A 21025-nucleotide genomic window follows, 5' to 3' on the forward strand; every position below is an offset into this window, starting at 1 on the left:
TCTGTCCTCCTCCTCCTGGACCTGTCCTCTGCCTTTGACACAGTGGACCATTCCCTATTACTACAGACCCTCTCATCCCTTGGCATCACAGACTTGGCCCTATCCTGGATCTCATCATACCTAACTGACCGAACATTCAGCGTCTCCCATTCACACACCACCTCCATACCTCGCCCCCTATCTGTTGGAGTCCCGCAAGGTTCAGTTCTAGGGCCCCTGCTCTTCTCCATTTACACTTTTGGCCTGGGACAGCTCATAGAGTCTCACGGTTTTCAGTATCATCTCTATGCTGATGACATACATATCTACATCTCTGGACCAGATATCACCACCCTACTAACCAGAATCCCTCAATGTCTATCCGTTATTTCATCCTTCTTCTCCACTAGATTTCTGAAACTTAACATGGACAAAACAGAATTCATTGTCTTTCCCCCATCTCATGCGTTCCCCCAACAAACCTTTCCATTACAGTAAACGGCTGCCCACTCTCCCCAGTGGCACAAGCTCGCTGTCTGGGGGTAATCCTTGACACTGATATCATCTTCAAACCGCATATCCAAGCCCTTTCCACTTCCTGCCGCCTTCAACTCAAAAATACAGGTAGTCTTCGACTTACAATGTTGATCCGTTCTTACGCGGCGGCGTAAACCGAATTTCGACGTAAGTCGGACCATATGTTCATACAGTACTGTACTATAATAACAGTACATTAGTGCAAACACTTAGCCTATCCAAACACCGATCCTAACACAGTACCCTACATAATTGGGGTGTTATGGCGTGCAGGAGACTTGTTTTCCTCGTGTAACCAGGTACAGTGTACAGTACTGGACTCTATTCTTCCAATGCTGCACGTAGTTGCACGTAGTTCGACTTACGATGCAAAACCACGTAAGTCGGGATGAGGCGTCGTATAAAGCGTTGTAACCACGAAACGATGTAACACTAGACTGTCGTAACCCGAGGACTAACTGTATTTCACGGATCCGTACATTCCTAAACCAAGAATCTGCAAAAACCCTAGTCCATGCCCTCATCATCTCCCGCCTCGACTACTGTAAACTCCTGCTCTCTATGTGGCCTCCCCTCGAACACTCTCGCACCACTCGAATCTATTCTAAACTCAGCTGCCCGACTAATCCACCTGTCCCCCCTCTATTCCCCGGCCTCTCACCTCTGTTAATCCCTTCACTGGCTCCCCATTACCCAGAGACTCCAGTACAAAAGCCTAACCATGACATACAAAGCCATCCCCAACCTGTTGTGAATTCTGTGATCGAACTCCCTCCTGTGGTCATGAATGGTACTTCGGTGAGTTCTGTCCATGGACTCCCTCTGGTGGCTGTGAGTGGAGCTGCTGCTTCTGAGGTTCCTTCCACAGGTGACGTAGTTTATTCTTTGGCTGGCTGCTCTATTTAATTCCACTCAGATCATTACTCCATGCCAGCTGTCAATGTTCTTGTACTGGTTCAGTGGCTCTTGGATCTTTCTGGTGACCTGTCTACTCCAGCAGAAGCTAAGTCCCTGCTAGTTATTTATTTGTTCATTGTTTCCTTGTCCAGCTTGCTATCATGATTTTGCCTTGCTAGCTGGAAGCTCTGGGATGCAGAGTGGCACCTCCGCACCGTGAGTCGGTACGGAGGTCTTTTTGCACACTCTGCGTGGTTTTTTGTAGTTTTTGTGCTGACCGCAAAGATACCTTTCCTATCCTCAGTCTGTTTAGTAAGTCTGGCCTCCCTTTGCTGAAACCTGTTTCATTTCTGTGTTTGTGACTTTCATCGTAACTCACAGTAAATATATGTGGGGACTGCCTTTTCCTTTGGGGAATTTCTCTGAGGCAAGGTAGGCTTTATTTTCTATCTTTAGGGCTAGTTAGCTCTTAGGCTGTGAAGAGGCGTCTAGGCAGTGTTAGGTACGCTCCACGGCTATTTCTAGTTGTGTAATAGGATTAGGGGTTGCGGTCAGCAGAGTTCCCACTTCCCAGAGCTTGTCCTGTGTGAGTTTAACCATCAGGTCGTTCCGGGTGCTCCTAACCACCAGGTCCATAACACCAACCTGTCTCCTCCATACATCTGTGACCTCGTCTCCTGGTACTTTCCTGCATGCAACCTCCGATCCTCACAAGACCACCTTCTCTACTCCCTTCTTATCTCCTCTTCCCACAATCACATACAAGATTTCTCTCGCGCATCACCCCTACTCTGGAACTCTCTACCACAGCGTATCCGACTCTCACCTACCATCGAAACCTTCAAAAAGAACCTGAAGACCTACCTCTTCCGGGAAGCCTACAACCTGCAATAATCACCGATCGACCAAACCACTGCACGACCAGCTCTATCCTTACCTACTGTATGCTCACCCATCCCTTGTATATTGTGAGCCCTCACGGGCAGGGTCCTCTCTCCTCCTGTACCAGTTGTGACTTGTATTGTTCAAGATTATTGTACCTGTTTTTATTATGTATACCCCTCCTCACATGTAAAGCTCCACGGAATAAATGATGCTATAATAATAACTAATAATAATAATAATAATAATAATAGAGCAGCTGCAGCTGCATCTCCCTCCTTTCTCTTTTGCAATCTTACAATAGATGTTGGTTGAGGTTTGAAGATTTACAATAAACCTACAGGACGCCATTTTACCTTTATATAAAAGAATTCAAACTTTATGCGCTTCTGATCAATGCACACAAAAACATTGTAGCTATTCAAAGGTATATGCAAAGGAAAATAAGCAATTAGCAAAACTCCATACTTTAAAAATACTTCAATGTTGTATAAAATGTGTACAGTAAGGAAATGCCCTTGATATTTATTTCTCATGTAATTATGCTTGAATAGTTACAACATGTAATGTGTCTCATATATGTATGCATTTCTAAAGAATAATAATCAGGCACTTGATTTTTCTACATTTTCATGCACTATTTTATGTTTAAATCCATTTAATTATTACATTTGGAACATAGTCTTCACAGGCAATTTTACATTAGCTATGAAACTGGATGATGTTTGTGACCTTTTGTTCTCACCACACAGCATTACTCTCTGAGTCTAGCCTACAGACTTAGGTAACTGAACTAAGCTCTAACATATCATGATCTGTCATGTTCTCCAACCATTGCCTTAATTTTCCATCACTTATGCTTAATTGTACTATTTTCCTTTTAGCATAGCTAGACCTTGGCATTAAAACTTTCAAGACGAATATCATCCTAGTTATTGAGTCTTTATGACCCTTATACAGTTCTTTTGTACATGCAGTACTTTCAGTCCAGTTACACCGAATGACTCCATTTTTGCTTATTTAAGACTTATTTTAGTAACTGTGAGCCACAAATTCTCCTCGTCTATGTCCCTTTTCTGCACTATCATAGACATCGGAACACCGACAGCTTCTTGTAGAAAGGCAGTGGCTTTGCCTACTATTGGGTCCATGTGCAACAATTATATCAACACTAAGATTAGCAGTATATAGAAATATGCTATTTTAGTTTTGTTAAGGGGGTTATCCATGACTATTAATTTTTTTTCACTATGGGCTAAAGAACTAACAGGCAGGTTGTTGTTAACTTTCTCCCAGCACAGAACGGTCATAGACTGCTCCTACCGGCTATTCAGCGACCTGTCATTCACTCAGCTTTGTTGGTGGGGCATGACTGCCGGCATCATACTGATTGATAGCAGGCTCCCTGCTGCATTACTGCGGGGAGATGGCTGTCAATCAGCATGACGGTGGCAATCACTCTCCATTGACAGAGCAGCCCGGAAGAAGAAGAACTGGTTGGGTTGACATGGAGCAGCAGAATCGACAGCAGGAAAAGTCAGTGACCGCTCTGATCTGGTGTCGGTTTAAACAGGAAGTGGTTGCCTCTGTTTGCAACTACTTTCCTATTAGCTGTTAGGCCTATACTAAAAAAAAATGGTCCCGGACAACCCCTGTAACTTTTAAATAATTTGATTTGATGTTATGTTCATTGCTCCTCTTCTCCTTTGCAGGCTCCTTCATCACCTTCATCGCCTACAATTCAAGAACCCAAATATGAAAAGAGATGGATGGATGAACTTTCAATTCCTTTACTAATGGCTCGAATTTCAAGGTTCAAGGCTTCTACAGTAAAGTTAAGGTTTGTAATACAATAATCATGTTTGTCCTCTAAATGCTTCCATGAGACATGTAATTCCTTTCTGTATACTTTCAATGTTAGAAAATTCCCTTGTTCATCCACAACTATCACGGAACTAAAATTAAAGAACAGAACCTCTACATTAATTCACTGTTCTGCAAAATAAATTTAGCTCTTAGGGTTAATTTTATTCTACAGTACTACAGTGTATATTTTTTTATGTAATTTGAATAAATTTAAATATCTAAAATTGCACAAAATTTTAAACATTTATCATCTCACCAATGCTAGAAGGGTGCTATATAATGCAGTAAAACTACCATGATAAAAAATGAAAAAGAGAGAGAAAAGGACTACAAGATGATGCGCACCACCTGAGTTACCATGAAAATATTCAAAATATGCATTGAGGCAAAATAGCCAACATCTAAAAATATTTAAAAGAGCTAATAGCCCCACCAAAGCCCAATGTTAATGTATAAATGCATGAATATTCCATACAGAATATATAACATGCAAATTTACAGTAATGCTAATACAAGTCCACCTGTCACTTAAGATATGTGGACATACGGATAATTAACCATGCAGACCAATTTCATAATCCGACCAATCTACAAGGAAATAGAGCAAGCCAAGCCTATATGACCTCAACACATGGAGGCATGCAAGACACAATAGCAGTCATGATTCATAATGTCAATGTCTCATAATAAGACCACATTCACATGTTCAGTATTTGGTCAGTATTTTACATCAGTATTTGTCAGCCAAAACCAGGAGTGGAACAATCAGAGGAAAAGTGTAATAGAAACATCTGCACCACTTCTGTATTTATCACCCACTCCTGGTTTTGGCTTACAAATACTGAGGTAAAATACTGACCAAATACTGAAGGTGTGAATGTGGCCTAAGTAATAGAACTTGCCCATATATAGCCTAAGGAAATATGATTGAAAGAAAGGGTCTGGAGAAAACTATCCGCTATTTCTCGTGCTGTCACACAAATTACATCATGGGAAACACCAGATGTTCGGGCCCCCCATTCATTTGAATGGGGTCCGGGTTTGTGTCCAGCTCTAGCATCCAACCAAACTTTTTTTGTAGCTAGGTCTAACCTGACGGATCCAAACATCCATGGGTCTGGCCATTACAATTTATGAGGAACTAAAGAATTTACTTAAACAGACATGTCAAGGTGACTTTCACTGTGTACAGTATAATACTGTGCCCCATTAAATATTGCCACAGAATATAAAGCGTGCCATGATGATAAATTAATACTATCCATAACGGTTATGCTTTGTAAACTGAAAAAATAAAAGGGATGCAACATTGTTTTGCATAAAAATTGGAATTAAAAGGAATATCCACTGTTTGGACAACCCCTTCTCAATCAATATGTTTTCTAGCAGTAAAATAATAACGCCCGTAATCAACTTTGGTGCCTGCGACGTTCCAGCAGTGTCAACACTGGCTCACCGGAGATGGCATAACATTGCTATATCACGTGTTCCCTGCAGCAAATCAGAGTTGCCTTCACTCTTTCTTCCTTCAGACAAATCGAGACATTTGGAGGAAGTGAAAGTGGCTGATGCCCTCTCACATCTTCCGGGTATCAATTACGTTTATAGGAGGGATAAGTTAAGTCAGCAATGATTGGTCACAAGAATTGATTGACATAACAATGTCACGTGATTCCGAGGAGAGATAGAGCTGACACCGAAGGAACAGAGCCGGTACCAGAGGTGAATATACTGTAAGTATTATTTTTCCACTGGGTGGAAATATATGAATTTAGAAGGGTTTCCTGAGTAGCGGACACGCCTTTTAACATATGATTATTGCAGTGCATCTTTGTAAATGACAGATTTTGTTTTTCAATAGACCAAATTCTTTTGAACTTCTGGCCCAAGATGGAGTCAGCTCTGGGACTCTCCAGTTTAACTCCGCACATGACAGTGCAGACTGGCTTCGAGCAATATCGACAAACATTAGTGACTTAACTGTACAAAATGTAAGTTCATTACCCGTTTTGAATTTATTTGGAAAATAAGATGTATATAAAATCGATTAAGAAACTGCATTCTAGTGGGTTCCTGTTTAACAGATCACCTTACCAAGCAGATAAAGTTCATCATTAACCAAGAGGGCTAAGACACTTCCGAGAATCATTTTTTGGCTTTCTTTAAATTTTGTGTGTCTCCTTGATCAATTTTCCTTATATGGATCATATGTGATAAAAACCCCTGCAAAAGACTTCCACATTTCACAATCAGAGCATTTTATAGCTCTCGTTCATAGCTTTCTATATACAAGTGTACTTTTCACATAAAGTTCCAAAGGTAATGCAATGATGGCCTATTTTCTTATGGTGTTAACCCATCTCCACTGGGACCAATTTTCAACTATAAAATTAATTGTACTAAAAAATGTAAAATAATCAATGTGAGGTTAAAAAGGAGAAAAAAATCTGTAATTCTGTCATTGTTGTATTGCACGTTATGGCATTATTGACCTGGCAACTTGATTCTGCAGGTCAAATTGATTACAATGATAAAAATGTGTACAGTTTCTTAGGTATTTTACTGCTTTATAAAGTATCTAAATGATTTTGTTTGTATCACAGTATATTTTAAGTCTCATACTAACTTTTCAACAATGGAGCTATGTGAAGACTTGTCTTCTGCATTGTGAGCTAGTCCTCATTGGTACCATTTTGAGGTTGATATAACCATTTTTGAGTCCCCAAGAGGATAAGAACCTATGATTGCTTTAAGCTGTAATGCTGGAGTATCGATGCAATCTAGCTCCAATTACTGCAGGTATTGGCAGGCGCTGGATGTAGAACACACTATTTAGCCTGTTCCATACTTGAGGAGCCAATATGTAATGCAAATATTTGTGAGATGTCAGGGCAAAGTATATGATTGATGGAGTTCTGACCCTTCTAACCCTTGACAGTCCGCAATTCTGCACTTCAATCCAGTACTTAGTATGGACGGTGGCTCTTTATTCTCCTGATTGGAGGAGGATATTTTAAACATTTTACTTTTGGAAAAAAGTTTGCTTAGTCAGTTTCCATTAATTACCCTTGTGGTGGGAATTGTCTGCTTCACAATAACTTGAATGTAACAGATTTGTGTTTGTTCAGTACTCGGGTAAAAGAAAATCAAGTTATGTCCAATGTGTTCTCTCTGGCCTGTGTTGTGGCTATTAATATTTTTGGGAGTTGGTTTTAACTGGAGATGAGCAGATCGATTCCCAGAGGATCATGTTTGAGTCAGATTTCTTAAAATTTATAGTTTCACACAAATTCATACATTTCAAGATTCAATTTGTGGCTCTCTAAAAAAAAATTTGCCCTGCACTATTTTCCACACTACTAAAGCATCAGCAAGCAGGCTAACATCATTTTATTTGAGTGTGCAGATCTCCCGGTGATGCTCTGTAGCTATGACATCTTATGGATATCAAGCCTTGTACAGTGGTGGTCAGTAACTGGGCCATCACAAATCAGCATTAGAGATGCATGAATTTGACCGGGTCCCTGCTTATTCGACAAGCTATAGTGCTTACCGAAGATGCTAAAGAGGTACACATGCACGCTCCATGTCAGTTGCCCACCTGGGCAGTGGGGTACTTGGTACCGGGTCCAGTCGCACTTAAATTTAGGTCAATAAATTTTGCGTTTATATATGGAAAAAAATTGAAATTTGGCGAAAATTTAACAGTTTTCACATTTTGAATTTTTATTCTGTTAAACCAGAGAGTTATGTGACACAAAATAGTTCATAAATAACATTACCCACATATCTACTTTACATCAGCACAATTTTGGAAACAATTGTTTTTTTGCTAGGAAGTTATAAGGGTTAAAATTTGACCAGCGATTTCTCATTTTTACAACAAAACCATTTTTTTAAGGACCAACTCACATTTGAAGTCAGTTTAAGGGGTCTATATGGCTGAAAATACCAAAAGTGACACCATTCTAAAAACTGCACCCCTCAAGGTGCTCAAAACCACATTCAAGAAATTTATTAACCCTTCAGGTGCTTCACAGCAGCAGAAGCAACATGGAAGGAAAAAATGAACATTTAACTTTTTAGTCACAAAAATGATATTTTAGCAACACTTTTTTTATTTTCCCGAGGGTAAAAAGGAGAAATTGGACCCAGAAAGTTATTGTACAATTTGTCCTGAGTACGCCTATACCCAATATGTAGGGGGGAACCACTGTTTGGGCGCACAACAGGGCTCAGAAGAGAAGGAGCGCCATTTGACTTTTTGAATGAAAAATTGGCTCCAATCTTTAGCGAACACCATGTCGCGTTTAGAGAGCCCCTGTGTGCCTAAATATTGGAGCTGCCCCACAAGTGACCCTATTTTGGAAACTATACCCCTCAAAGAACTTATCTAGATGCATAGTGAGCACTTTGAACCCTCAGATGCTTTACAAATTGATCTGTAAAAATTAAAAAGTACTTTTTTTTTTACAAAAAAATTCTTTTAACCTCAATTTTTTCATTTTCACATGGGCAACAGGATCAAAAGGATCCTAAAATGTGTTGATCAATTTCTCCTGAGTACACTGATATCTCACATGTGGGGGTAAACCACTATTTGGGCACACGGCAAGGATCAGAAGAGAAGGAGCGCCATTTGACTTTTTGAATGAAAAATTAGCTCCAATCATTAGTGGACACCATGTCGCGTTTAGGCCTAAACATTGGAGCTCCCCCACATGTGACCCCTTTTTGGAAACTAGACCCCCCAAGGAACTAATCTGGATGTGCGGTGAGCACTTTGAACCCCCAAGTGCTTCACAGAAGTTTATAACGCAGAGCCGTGAAAATAAAAAATAATTTTTCTTTCCTCAAAAATTATTTTTTAGCCCGCAATTTATATTTTCACAAGGGTAACAAAAGAAATTGAACCCCAAAAGTTGTTGTACAGTTTGTCCAGAGTAAACTCCTACCCCATATATGAAGGGGAACCACTGTTTGGGCACACATCGGGGCTAGGAAAGGAAGTAGTGACTTTTGGAATGCAGACTTTGATGGAATGGTCTGCGGGTATCATGTTAAGTTTGCAGAGCCCCTGATGTGCCTAAACAGTATTAACCCTCCACAAGTGACCCCATTTTGGAAACTAGACCCCCAAGGAACTTATCTAGATGTGTGGTGAGCACTTTGAACCCCCAAGTGCTTCACATAAATTTATAACGCAGACCCGTGAAAATAAAAAATCATTATTTTCCCCACAAAAATGAGTTTTTATCCCTTTTTTTATTTTGCCAAGGGTAACAAGAAAAATTAGACCCCAAAGTTGTTGTGCAATTTTTCCTGAGTACGCTTATGCCACATATGTTTGGGTAAACCATTGTTTGGGTGCACGTCGGGGCTCTGAAGTGAGAGAGCACCATTTGACTTTTTGAACGCAAGATTGGCTGGAATCAATGGTGGCGCCATGTCGCGTTTGTAGACCCCTGATGTGCCTAAACAGTGAAAACCACTCAATTCTAACTCCAATACAAACCCCAACACACCCCTAACCATAGTCCCAACTCTAGCCATAACCCTAATCACAACCCTAAAGGTACCGTCGCACTAGACGATATCGCTAGCGATCCGTGACGTTGCAGCGTCCTGGCTAGCGATATCGTCCAGTGTGACAGGCAGCAGCGATCAGGCCCCTGCTGTGCTGTCGCTGGTCGGGGAAGAAAGTCCAGAACTTTGTTTCGTCGCTGGACTCCCCGCAGACATCGCTGAATCGGCGTGTGTGACACCGATTCAGCGATATCTTCGCTGGTAACCAGGGTAAACATCGGGTAACTAAGCGCAGGGCCGCGCTTAGTAACCCGATGTTTACCCTGGTTACCATCGTTAAAGTAAAAAAACAAACACTACATACTTACCTACCGCTGTCTGTCCTCGGCGCTCTGCTTCTCTGGTCTGGCTGTGAGCGCCGGGCAGCCGGAAAGCAGAGCGGTGACGTCACCGCTCTGCTTTCCGGCCGCTGTGCTCACAACCAGACCAGAGAAGCAGAGCGCCGAGGACAGACAGCGGTAGGTATGTAGTGTTTGTTTTTTTACTTTAACGATGGTAACCAGGGTAAACATCGGGTTACTAAGCGCGGCCCTGCGCTTAGTAACCCGATGTTTACCCTGGTTACCGGCATCGTTGGTCGCTGGAGAGCTGTCTGTGTGACAGCTCTCCAGCGACCAAACAGCGACGCTGCAGCGATCCGGATCGTTGTCGGTATCGCTGCAGCGTCGCTTAGTGTGACGGTACCTTAACCCCAACACACCCCTAACCACAACTCTAACCCCAACACACCCCTAACCCTAATCCTAACCATAACCCTAACCACAAGCCTAACCACAAGCCTAACTCTAACCCCAACACAACCCTAACTCTAATCTTAACCCTATTTCCAACCCTAACCTTAATTTCAACCCTAACTCTAATTCCAACCGTAACCCTAAGGCCATGTGCCCACATTTCGGATTTGTGTGAGGATTTTTCACTGATTTTGAAAAATCCACAGATAAAGCGCACTGCGTTTTACCTGCGGATTTACCACAGATTTTCAGGGGGTTTTTGTGCGGATTTCACCTGCAGATTCCTATTGAGAAACAGGTGTAAAGCGCTGCAGAATCCGCACAAAGAATTGACATGCTGCGGAAAATACAACATAGCGTTTTCCGCGCGGTATTTTCCGCACCATGGGCACAGCGGATTTGGTTTTCCATTGGTTTACATGGTACTGTAAAGGTGAAGGAACACTGCTACGAATCCGCAGTGGCCAATCCACTGCGGATCCGCAGCCAAATCCGCACCGTGCGCACATAGCCTAATTCTAACCCTAACCCTAATTCTAACCCGAACCGTAATTCTAACCCTAACTCTAATTGCAACTCTAACCCTAATTGCAACTCTAACCCTTATTGCAACCCTAACCCTAATTTCAACCCTAACCCTAATTGCAACAATAACCCTAATTCTAACCCTAACCCTAATTGCAACCTTAACCCTAATTCTAACCCTAACCCTAATTGCAACCCAAACCCAATTTGCAACCCTTGCCCTAATTGTAACCCTAACCCTAATTGCAACCCTAACTCTAACCTAATTGCAACCCTAATTCTAGCCCTAACTCTAATTGCAACTCTAACCCAAATTGCAACTCTAACCCAAATTGCAACCCTAACCCTAATTGCAACCCTAACCCTAATTGCAACCCTAACCCTAATTGCAACCCTATTGTAACACTGCGCTTGGTCGCAGTATCTGGTCTCCACTTACTCCCGCTCTGTTGAGCGTGCGCATTTGGCGGTGGACTCCAGAACAATGGCGCCGCACAGGTATTCATGAGTGCCGGCTTCCACTCACTTCAGCTCTGTTGAGTGTGCGCACTTTGCGGAGGACTCTGAAAAAATGGCACCTCATAGATCCTGTTCAGCGCTGTGTACAGCCAATGCTCAGTGGTGGTTCCCATGCTTGCTAAACAGGAAGTAGGTCTATATGCACCTGTGTTAGTATTTCAGTATTTAAGGAGGATTCGGAGGTATGTAGCTGAAGCCTCCTTATGGACAACTTCATACTGCCACGGTATCATCTCTCCTGATGAACCCATTGCTGGGGGAAACGCGTTGAGAGCTATGTGTTGATATATGTGAGGTGTCACTGTATCAAGACCCGCAATTGTCTACATCTAGAGTATATAACTACACACTGCGGATAGATGTTTATTTTGCTCTGCAGGAACAAATGGTATATAAACTTGGTGTAATACTTGCAGTTATGGCTGAGTGACGCAATACAATATGAAGATTGTAGTATTCATCTTTATATGTGTTTGTCTTTTTTATGTAGTAGCACTATTTTGTAATGACTTGTGTTCAGGGACCGTTTTAGTCATTCAGGTGTTGCAGAGGATTCATTTCCTGTACATATTTGTTTGTGTGTGCTTATGGGAAAGGTTTTGTAGTATCTGTCCCTTTACTCACAGCACATTGTGGGTGGGCCCCATGGTTGCATTAGCACACAATATGCCATTACAAGTTACTACAAGCCACCTGGCCCTCTGTTTCTAATTATCTCCTTATAGATTGCAAGTAGGAGACTAGGGACAGTCATTGCACGAGCGGGGGCGCCATTCTCGAGCTTCTTAGGGTCCCAACCTCCACATCTAGGTAGGCATAAGTGTTTACAGGCATTATAGAGTGCTTAGGGAAATGGCACATATATCTGCACATCTATGATACTAAAATGACTACACTGCTAGTTCACTAGTGCTGCTACATGTGGGTGGGGAGTACATTAATCCTTTTGAGGCTTTTTTGACTTTAATTATCATTGGTATAGTCTGATGTGGGGAAAATTATTCCCGTTTCATTAGCCTCTTTTGACCTACCCCTTTTTTAGGCTATTTGTTTTTAGGGTATGTTTATTCTTTGTTGGTAATTTAATAAAGCATGTTTTTATGGGTTTTTTTCTTTTGTAAAACTAATTGCAACCCTAACCCTAATTCTAACCCTTAATTGCAACCCTAACACTAATTCTAACCTAATTGCAACCCTAATTCTAACCCTTACCCTAATTGCAACCCTAACCCTAATTGTAACCCCAACCCTAGTTCTAACCCTAACCCTAATTGCAACCCTAACTATTTTGATCACTGTGATAGGTTCTATCACAGTGATCAAAATGTACTTGGAATTAATCTGCTGGCCAGCAGATTCGGTGGGCGCACTGTGCATGCGCCCGCCATTTTGGAAGATGGCAGCGCCCATGGAGAAGATGGACGGACATCGGGAGATACACCGGAGCTCGGTAAGTGTGCGGGGGTGGGATAGGACCACGGGGGGTGAGATCGGACTGCGGGGGGAGCATACGGGAGGACGGAGGGGAGCGGAGGACAGCAGATGACAGGACGGAGGATGGAGGGGAGGAGATCAGTATCGGTTGTGGTGGCGGGGGCAGATCGCGGTCTCCAGCCATGGCAGAGGATGTTGCAGCATCGGCCATGGCTGGATTGTAATATTTCACCAAGTTTCATTGGTGAAATATTACGATTGCTCTGATTGAAAGTGAAATTGAAACGTGACTTTCAACAGCCAATCAGAGCGATCATAGCGTTCAAGTACCACTCCCCCTCTCCCTGCAGGTAGGGTGAAATTTGAGTTAACCCTTTCACCCGACCTGCAGCAGCGCGATCATTCTGTGATGCAGCGTATGCGTCACAGGTCGGATTGGCACCGACTTTCATGACACATACGCTGTGTCACAGGTCAGGAAGAGGTTAAAGGGGATGTCACCGTGGCTGTGACTCGGTACATGGCCCTTGGTGTTCACTTTAAAAGGGGAAAGGTCTTTAAAGGGTATTTGGGAATAAAGTCTATTTGTGATGCCACCTGTGGTTCTCGGTTAGAAGGGACCGACGCTGCTTATAGGGGTCCTCTGGGGTGATGTTGTTGCAGCAAGATGGTAACGCTTCCCACAGGTGAAGCAGGGTCCTCCATGAGAATCCTCCATGCCTGTAAGCGTGATATCGCCCTCCCTGAAAGGAAGGCAACATCACTGTAACAACCAGTTACCTGGGGTGTTACACATATATCTGGGTTCCCTCTGAAGCTTGTTTGATATGCCTTATAGCTTGCCCAATAAGCAGGGACCTGATAAAATTCGCTCACCTCTAATCAGCTGTTACAAGTGGAGCACACTATGGTCAGTAAGGTCCTCTTCCTCTCACCTGTAGAGTGTAAGCTCTTATGGTCAGTGGGGTCCTTTCTTTCTTTCCTTTAAAGTGTAAGCTCTTATTGTCAGCAACTTTGAACCTAGAACAGCAGGAATATGTCCCAAAAAGTAACCACATAAATAGGTGCAATTTAAGACACTACTCAAGAAGACTAAACATGATATAACTGAACAATTAAAAAACAGATATGAGTATGAAGTACAAGTGCACACTGAGGATTACTCAAACACACATAACATAAGGATACAAAGTGCAGGTGCATAGTAAAGGTTGCTTCAACCATATAAGACATCAAGATCAAAACATATCATCATAGGAATCCCCTATAATTAAATTGTGATTGCAATAGGAAGTGAGTAAACAACAATAATGGTTAGATGATTAGATCTAAGAAGATTATGGTGTGAGATTGGAAGAATTGTATAGATCAAATTACGGGCCCTGATTCATGTTGTTAATTATGCTGCCATCACCCCTCACTCCAACTCTCGTTTCACATGAACTTCCTCAGTGTGTGATGGGGCAAGGAGACCGCAATAAGTTTAAATATACAGGCAATGATCTCCGAACCATTGAAGAGTAAATTATTCAGGTGCAAATTATAAGACTCTTGAATCATTTTGCCGGCGTTGCCACATGTCCATTGTGTGCGACGTCACAAAAAGGCGTAGTTGTGCAGTTGGTATGGTCTATTCTTTTGAATTGCCTTTTGTGTGTTTTTTAATTATGTCCTGTACTAACATGTTTTTAAATTAGTCTTGTCACCTTGGTGTGCTTAATAAAATCATGAATTTGCTCATTAATATTGAATTATTTATATACAGTATATTTTTATATTCTAAGTAGTTTCTAAGTTATATCCTATTGTCAGCAAGGCTCTCTCTCTCTCCTCTCCTTTAGATTTATTTCATGAGCAATTATAAGATTTCCAATATTGAAATTTGTTCAAATTTATTCACAATTAATCAAATTTTGGGTGCTAATTAGGTGGCATCAAATTAATATTTCAAAAGACCGGCTCATCTCTACTGCTAGTCTTTTTCACGACAGTGATCTATGGATGTAGGATGGTAGGGAGAATACAGCTTCTTATCTGCAGGCTCTTCTTTTGATTAACTAGCCTGGTTTGACATCATCAATGTAGCAGGCCATCTAATTAAAAGAAGATCTATGGATGTCGTCAGGTTCGAGGCCATATTTCCGGCTCTCGTCCAGCGGTGACAGACAACTGTGGAGGAAAAAGGAATGGAAAGTGCCAATAAATATTAAATCAGCTCTAATATGTTTTCTTAACAGTAGATTGTCCTTAATATGCGTTTCCTTATGTAAGTTAAGTGGGTTTTTTTAGGCTTCCAGATGATATTACAGTTGTTGGTCTCATGTTATAAGTTAGGCTAGGTTCACATTGCGTTAGTGCAGTCCATTTAGCGCATACGCTAACGGACTGCATTAATGCAATTGCCAAAAAGCGATCGCATTATGTGATCGCGCTAGCGCAGATGCTCTATCTGCGCTAGCGGGAACGGACCCAAAAACGCTGCAGACAGCGTTCGAGGGTCCGTCACAAAATAACGGCACATCACTAACGCATGCCAATAATGGCATGCGTTAGCGATGCGCTACATAATTGCGGTCAATGGGTGCGCTAACGGATCCGTTACATAGCGTTAGTGCCGCTATGTAACGGATTCCGTCAGCGGACACCCACTAACGCAATGTGAACCTAGCCTTAGGTTAGTGGAGCTGGGTAATCATATGTATAGGGCATAATTTGTTAATCTTTCCTATAAGATTAGACATTCCTTTGTGTGTTAATGGTATTTTTGATGATACTCTGTTATGTCTTTACAGTCATAGGTGTCTTACATGTACTCTTTTTCACGTTTAGTTTGTGAACAATTTGAGACATCACATGATCTTTATATTTGCTTCTGGCACTTGTTGGAACAGCCTACAATTCAGCATTTTATTAGCAAATAAACTCATCTTTAACCATGTAGTTGTTCTGCTGCTGTAAATTATTGTAAAAATTGTACTGTATAACACCATAATAAAAATAGATCCCCCATGCTTATACCAAGTAAGCGATATATGGCAGTGTACACTAAAGTGGGACTGTCGGCTCAATATGGTGCATTATGTAAGGGAAACATATTACTACTAGTGGTTTGTGCTCCTTGTAGCATGGGAATGCTCAACCTCCTTCCCCTGTATCTCTCTGGGTGATTGAGTGTCTCCCATTATTAATACCACAGACTCACAATCTATTTGCGTGGCATATTCTACCACCCCTCTTAGCAAAAAATGGCACGTTTTTTGACATTTTGGGTATTGAGACTGTCATCCTATAGTTGTAATGATTGGATAGTCTTATATAGTACTGTATAATAGTCTGTTTGATCTGCTTTAACGAATTCATTCCTCCTTTTCGTGACCAGGCACATTTTTGGGAGTTATCATACATGCGCTTTTTACTGCTCTAAAAATGTTACTTGTTCGAATACTAACATAACTTTTGCCTCTTTTTTTCATGATGCATGGGGCTTAATTTTTATCTCATTTTCAAATTCCTTTTATTTGTTGTTGTTGGTATCAGGGAAAAATATAAAGAAAAAAACTAAATACATATCCATTTTCACATTTTGCATTTTTTATTTTACTTCTACAACAGACTAGTAATGCAATTTTAAATTGTGTTCCCTTTCCGAAGAAATTATTTTAATGCATTAGACATATTTTTTTGAATGGGGGTGAGTTGGGTGAGGAGGGGCAGGGGAACTAGAAACAGTGATTCAGACTGACAGTGACTTTTTAAAGTTTATTTATTTTTTTTATCTTTTTATTTATTCTTTTAAATATTTTGCACATTGTGCCCCCCATGTGGTCTTATAAGGTTTTATAGCTGATATTCCATGTAAAATGGGCTGGTATACAATTAGGCAGGGAGTATAATATGAACTATCCTAACAGCCCACACACTATAAGGCCTCTTTCACACGTTCTGCTGTTTCCGGTACTGGAAAAAACGGTACCGGAGATATCCATGTCCATGTGTCTGTGTGTGTAATACTTGCGGAACACGTGTGGCAACCATGTGCTGCCCGTGTGCTGCATCAATACCACCCGGATGGCCTCCAGGGAAGAAGCGCTACAGTAAGCGCTGTTCCCCGGCGGCAGGTGCTGAAGGTTCTTTACACAACCAAGCAAAACTCACTGCTGGGGGCTGCAACCCTCAGCTGTCAGCTTTAGCAAGGTTGGTTATCATGAATAGAGGGGTCCCCATGCTGTTTTTTAAGTATTTAATGAAATAATTTTAAATAATGACGTGGGGAGCTTGCTAAAGCTCACAGCTGGGGGCTGGTATTCTCAGGCTTATAAGGGGCCATTGATATAGGCCCCCCAGTCTAAAAACAGCAAACCACAGCTGCCCAGAAAAGGCACACCTATTAGATGCGCCAATTATGGTGCTTTGCCCGGATCTTTCTACTTGCCCTGTAGCCGGGGGGCAAGTAGGGTTCATATTTTTTAGGTTCATGTCACCATTGTATTGTCAGGTGACATCAAGCCCACGGCTTAGTAATTGAGGGGTGTCTATAAGACGCCTATCCATTGATAATCCTACAGTTGTATGGTAAATAAAGACACAGCCAGAATAAAGCCTTTTAATTGAAATTGAAAAAATTACACAGACTCCTTTAATAATCTCAATTAGACCATACTTATGACCTTGCTTAATTCCACTGAAGCCCTCGATCTCCTGTAATAAATGTAAAATTAAAAAACAACAATATACCATATCTGTCCGTCGTTCTGTCCCACGCTGTTATCCATGTCAGGGGGCTAAATTGTTTTCAACCTGGACAGTGCCAAGATGCGACCGTCCAGGTTGAGAATCACTGGTGAATGCGCTTCTGAGAGCGCAGCATCATTCACCAACGGTGACATCGTCGAGGCCAGGCTTAACTGCGGTGTCCTCAGGACCGTGGGAAAATGCCAGTGATGATGTCACCGCTGGTGAATGATGCTTATAATTATAGAAAGTTCCTACTTACCCATAAATGCAGGCATTGCTGAGAAAGGTGTCCACATGCACCTATATGCAAATTGCCTCTTCTGAGAAAAAGAGGACTTAAACCCTATAGCGCCACCTGATGGACCTAGGAATTTAGACATCAGCCTAAGAGAGGTGTTCACACATGTAGGTACCCATCAGTTTTTGAGACCACCTTGATGATGGTTGATGGGCAGTTATAATTTGGTCAAATTTTATGCTAAGTGTCTCAAAACTTTTTTCCTAATATTCAAATGCCGTATTGCTATTCATATTTCATATATTTCACATTGACATGCATAAATCGGCCAAATTATGTGCTAAGAATATTTATTTGCTCTTATCATATAGAGCAGTTACGCAATTCAAATTTTAGATATTTCATGTTTATATGTTTTAGCACTATGGAGTGCAACTTTATTTGTTGGTTGTGTATAGAGGTAACTACTCTTAGTTTGCAACTGTACACACCAGTTCTCTGTTTGGAAGTGACAGACATTTTTTAATTTAAACCGCAGTTCGGGTTCACATATTTGGCATTACAGTAGTGAAGAGAGCACACTAAATTTATGGAGTGTGTGACTCCAGAATCAAGAGATAGGCACAGTGTATGGACAGTACAATGTACTGGGCACTACAATGGCATATTTGCATTTTCACTTAGCAACATCTACCGCTGCTCATTCCTGATCAGGTCAAAATCATCACTACACCAGTAGATAAAATCCCTGAGGGATGAAATTTCCAAAATGGGGTCAATTGAGTGGAATTTTATTCTATTCTTCTGGCACTTTGGTGCTCTGTATATGGAATCTGGAAATTATTCTTCGAAAATGTGCTCTCCAAGAGGAAAATAACACTCCTTGCCTCCAAAATCTTTCTGTGCGGCCAAACATTACTGTACAGCCAAAAGGGGTATTGCCTATTTGATATGGCATCAGTAATCCATTCTTTGAGGGGTATAATTCCAAAATGGGATCAATTGTGGGAGGTTTAGGCATATCAGGGGCTCGGCAAATGCGACATGGCATCCGCTATCGAATTCAGACAATTTTGCACTCCAAAGTCAAATAGGGCTATTTTCCTTCTGAGCCCTGCTGTGCCCACAAACAGTAGTTTTCCACTACATATGGGGTATCTATGTGCTCTGGACAAATTGGATAACAAACTATATGGACCATCTCCTCCTGTTACCCTTGGGAAACTGAAAACTTTAGGGCTGAATCAACATGTTTGTGGAAATTCTTTTTCTTTTATTTTCACGGCTGAATGTTATAAAATTCTGTGAAGCACCAGTGGGTTCAAGGTACTCACTACAACTTTAGATATGTTCCTAGAGGGGTGCAGTTTTGAAATTGGGGTCAATTGTTGGGGTTTTCCAATGTGTAGGCACATCAGTAGCGCTGCAAATAGGACATGGCATTCGCTATCTATTCCAAACAATTTTGAACTCCAAAAATCAAACATCGCGTCTTCAGTTCTGAGCCCTGCTCTGCATCCAAACAGTAGTTTTCCACAATATGTAAAGTATCATTTTACTCAGGATAAATTGCACAACAAATTTTATGGACCATTTTCTCCTGTTACCCTTGTAAAACTGAAACATTTGAGGCTAAAACAACATTTTGTGGAAAAATTAGATTTTTTATTTTGATGGCTCAACATACTCACAAGACATCTAGATAAATTCTTTGAGGGGTATGGTTTCCAAAACAGGGTCATTTGTGGGGGTATCTACATCAGCGGCTCTCCAAATGCTACATGGTGCCGGATCCTGATTCCAGTCAATTTTACGATCAAAAAGTCAATCTGTGCTCCTCCCATTCCGAGCACTGTCATGCGCCCAAACAGAAGTTTTCTCCCACATTTGGGGTATGTACTCAGGAGAAATTGCAGAGCAAATTTGATGTCCATTTTCTCCTTTTACCCTTTTAAAAATAAAAAAATTGGAGCTAAAGTAACATATTTTTGAAAAAGTAAAATGTTCATGTTTTCCTTTCATATTCCTTTAATTCCTGTAAAGAAACTGAAAGGTTAATGAAATTCTTGAATGTGGTTTTGAGGACTTTAAGGGGTGTCAAAAGAATGATGTCACTTTTGGGTGCTTTTAGTCATATAGGCCCCCAAAGTTTCTTTTAATGTGATGCAGTCCCTAAAAAAATGATTTTGTTACTTTTTTGGGAAAAATTTGAAGTTGCTGATCATCTTTTAACCCTTCAAAAACTGATGTTTCAAAAAATGATGCAGATATTAAAAAGACCTATGGAAAAAAAATTTTATTAACTATTTTATGTGGTATAATTATCTGATTTAAGGGCTTACAAATGTAAAATTAGAAAAAAAAAATCCCATTTTTTTTAAATTTTCGATATTTTCATAATTAGATGAAAATCAAATAGACATAAATTGGCCCCTATCATGAAGTACAACATGTTATGAAAAAAATCTCAGAATCACTGGGATACGTTAAACATTCCTTAGTGATTACCTCATAAAGTGACACTGGTGAGATTTAGAAAATGAGGCTCAATGAGGCACGATGATTAACAAACAAAATGGTTCAGTCCTTAAGGGGTTAAGGCTATTGTAGATTTGTTGAAGTTAACACTGTAGGACAAGATAGCACAGTATTTATTCGTTGTACCAGTAGTACCATATATACTCGAGAATAAGCCGAGAATTTCAGCCATTTTTTTTTAGGCTGAAATTGCCCTTCTTGGCTTATACTCGAGTTATTCACAGGGTTCACCAGGGAAGGGGGAGCAGCAGCTGTCTAATAATACTCACCTGCTCCTGACGCGGTCCCTGCAGGTCCCTGGTTCTCCGGCGCTGACAGCTTCTTCCTGTACTGAGCGGTCACATGGTACCGCACATTACAGTAATTAATTATAGACCCATGTTCATTACTGTAAAGAGCGGTACCATGTGACCGCTCAATACAGGAAGATGTCAGCGCCCGGAGAACCAGGGACCTGCAGGCACCATGCTAGTAGCAGGTGAGTATAAAGGGGGCATATTCACCTGTCCCATGTTCCACCATCGGCGCCGCACCGTCTTCAGCGTCCTCTGCAGTG

General features: G+C 41.3%; 1 protein-coding gene across 1 annotated transcript in view; it reads left to right on the top strand.

Annotated features, from left to right (window-relative positions):
- SNTG2 (syntrophin gamma 2) overlaps positions 1-21025 on the top strand; it is a 1048529-nt gene that overhangs the window by 687839 nt on the left and 339665 nt on the right. Inside the window, exons 9-10 of the mRNA XM_069728000.1 lie at positions 4008-4135; positions 6023-6152. Coding sequence (XP_069584101.1) covers positions 4008-4135; positions 6023-6152 — 258 coding nt within the window. The remainder of the gene's footprint in view (positions 1-4007; positions 4136-6022; positions 6153-21025) is intronic.

The sequence above is a fragment of the Ranitomeya imitator genome, chromosome 5 (genome assembly GCF_032444005.1).
Source record: "Ranitomeya imitator isolate aRanImi1 chromosome 5, aRanImi1.pri, whole genome shotgun sequence".
Lineage (NCBI taxonomy): Eukaryota > Metazoa > Chordata > Amphibia > Anura > Dendrobatidae > Ranitomeya > Ranitomeya imitator.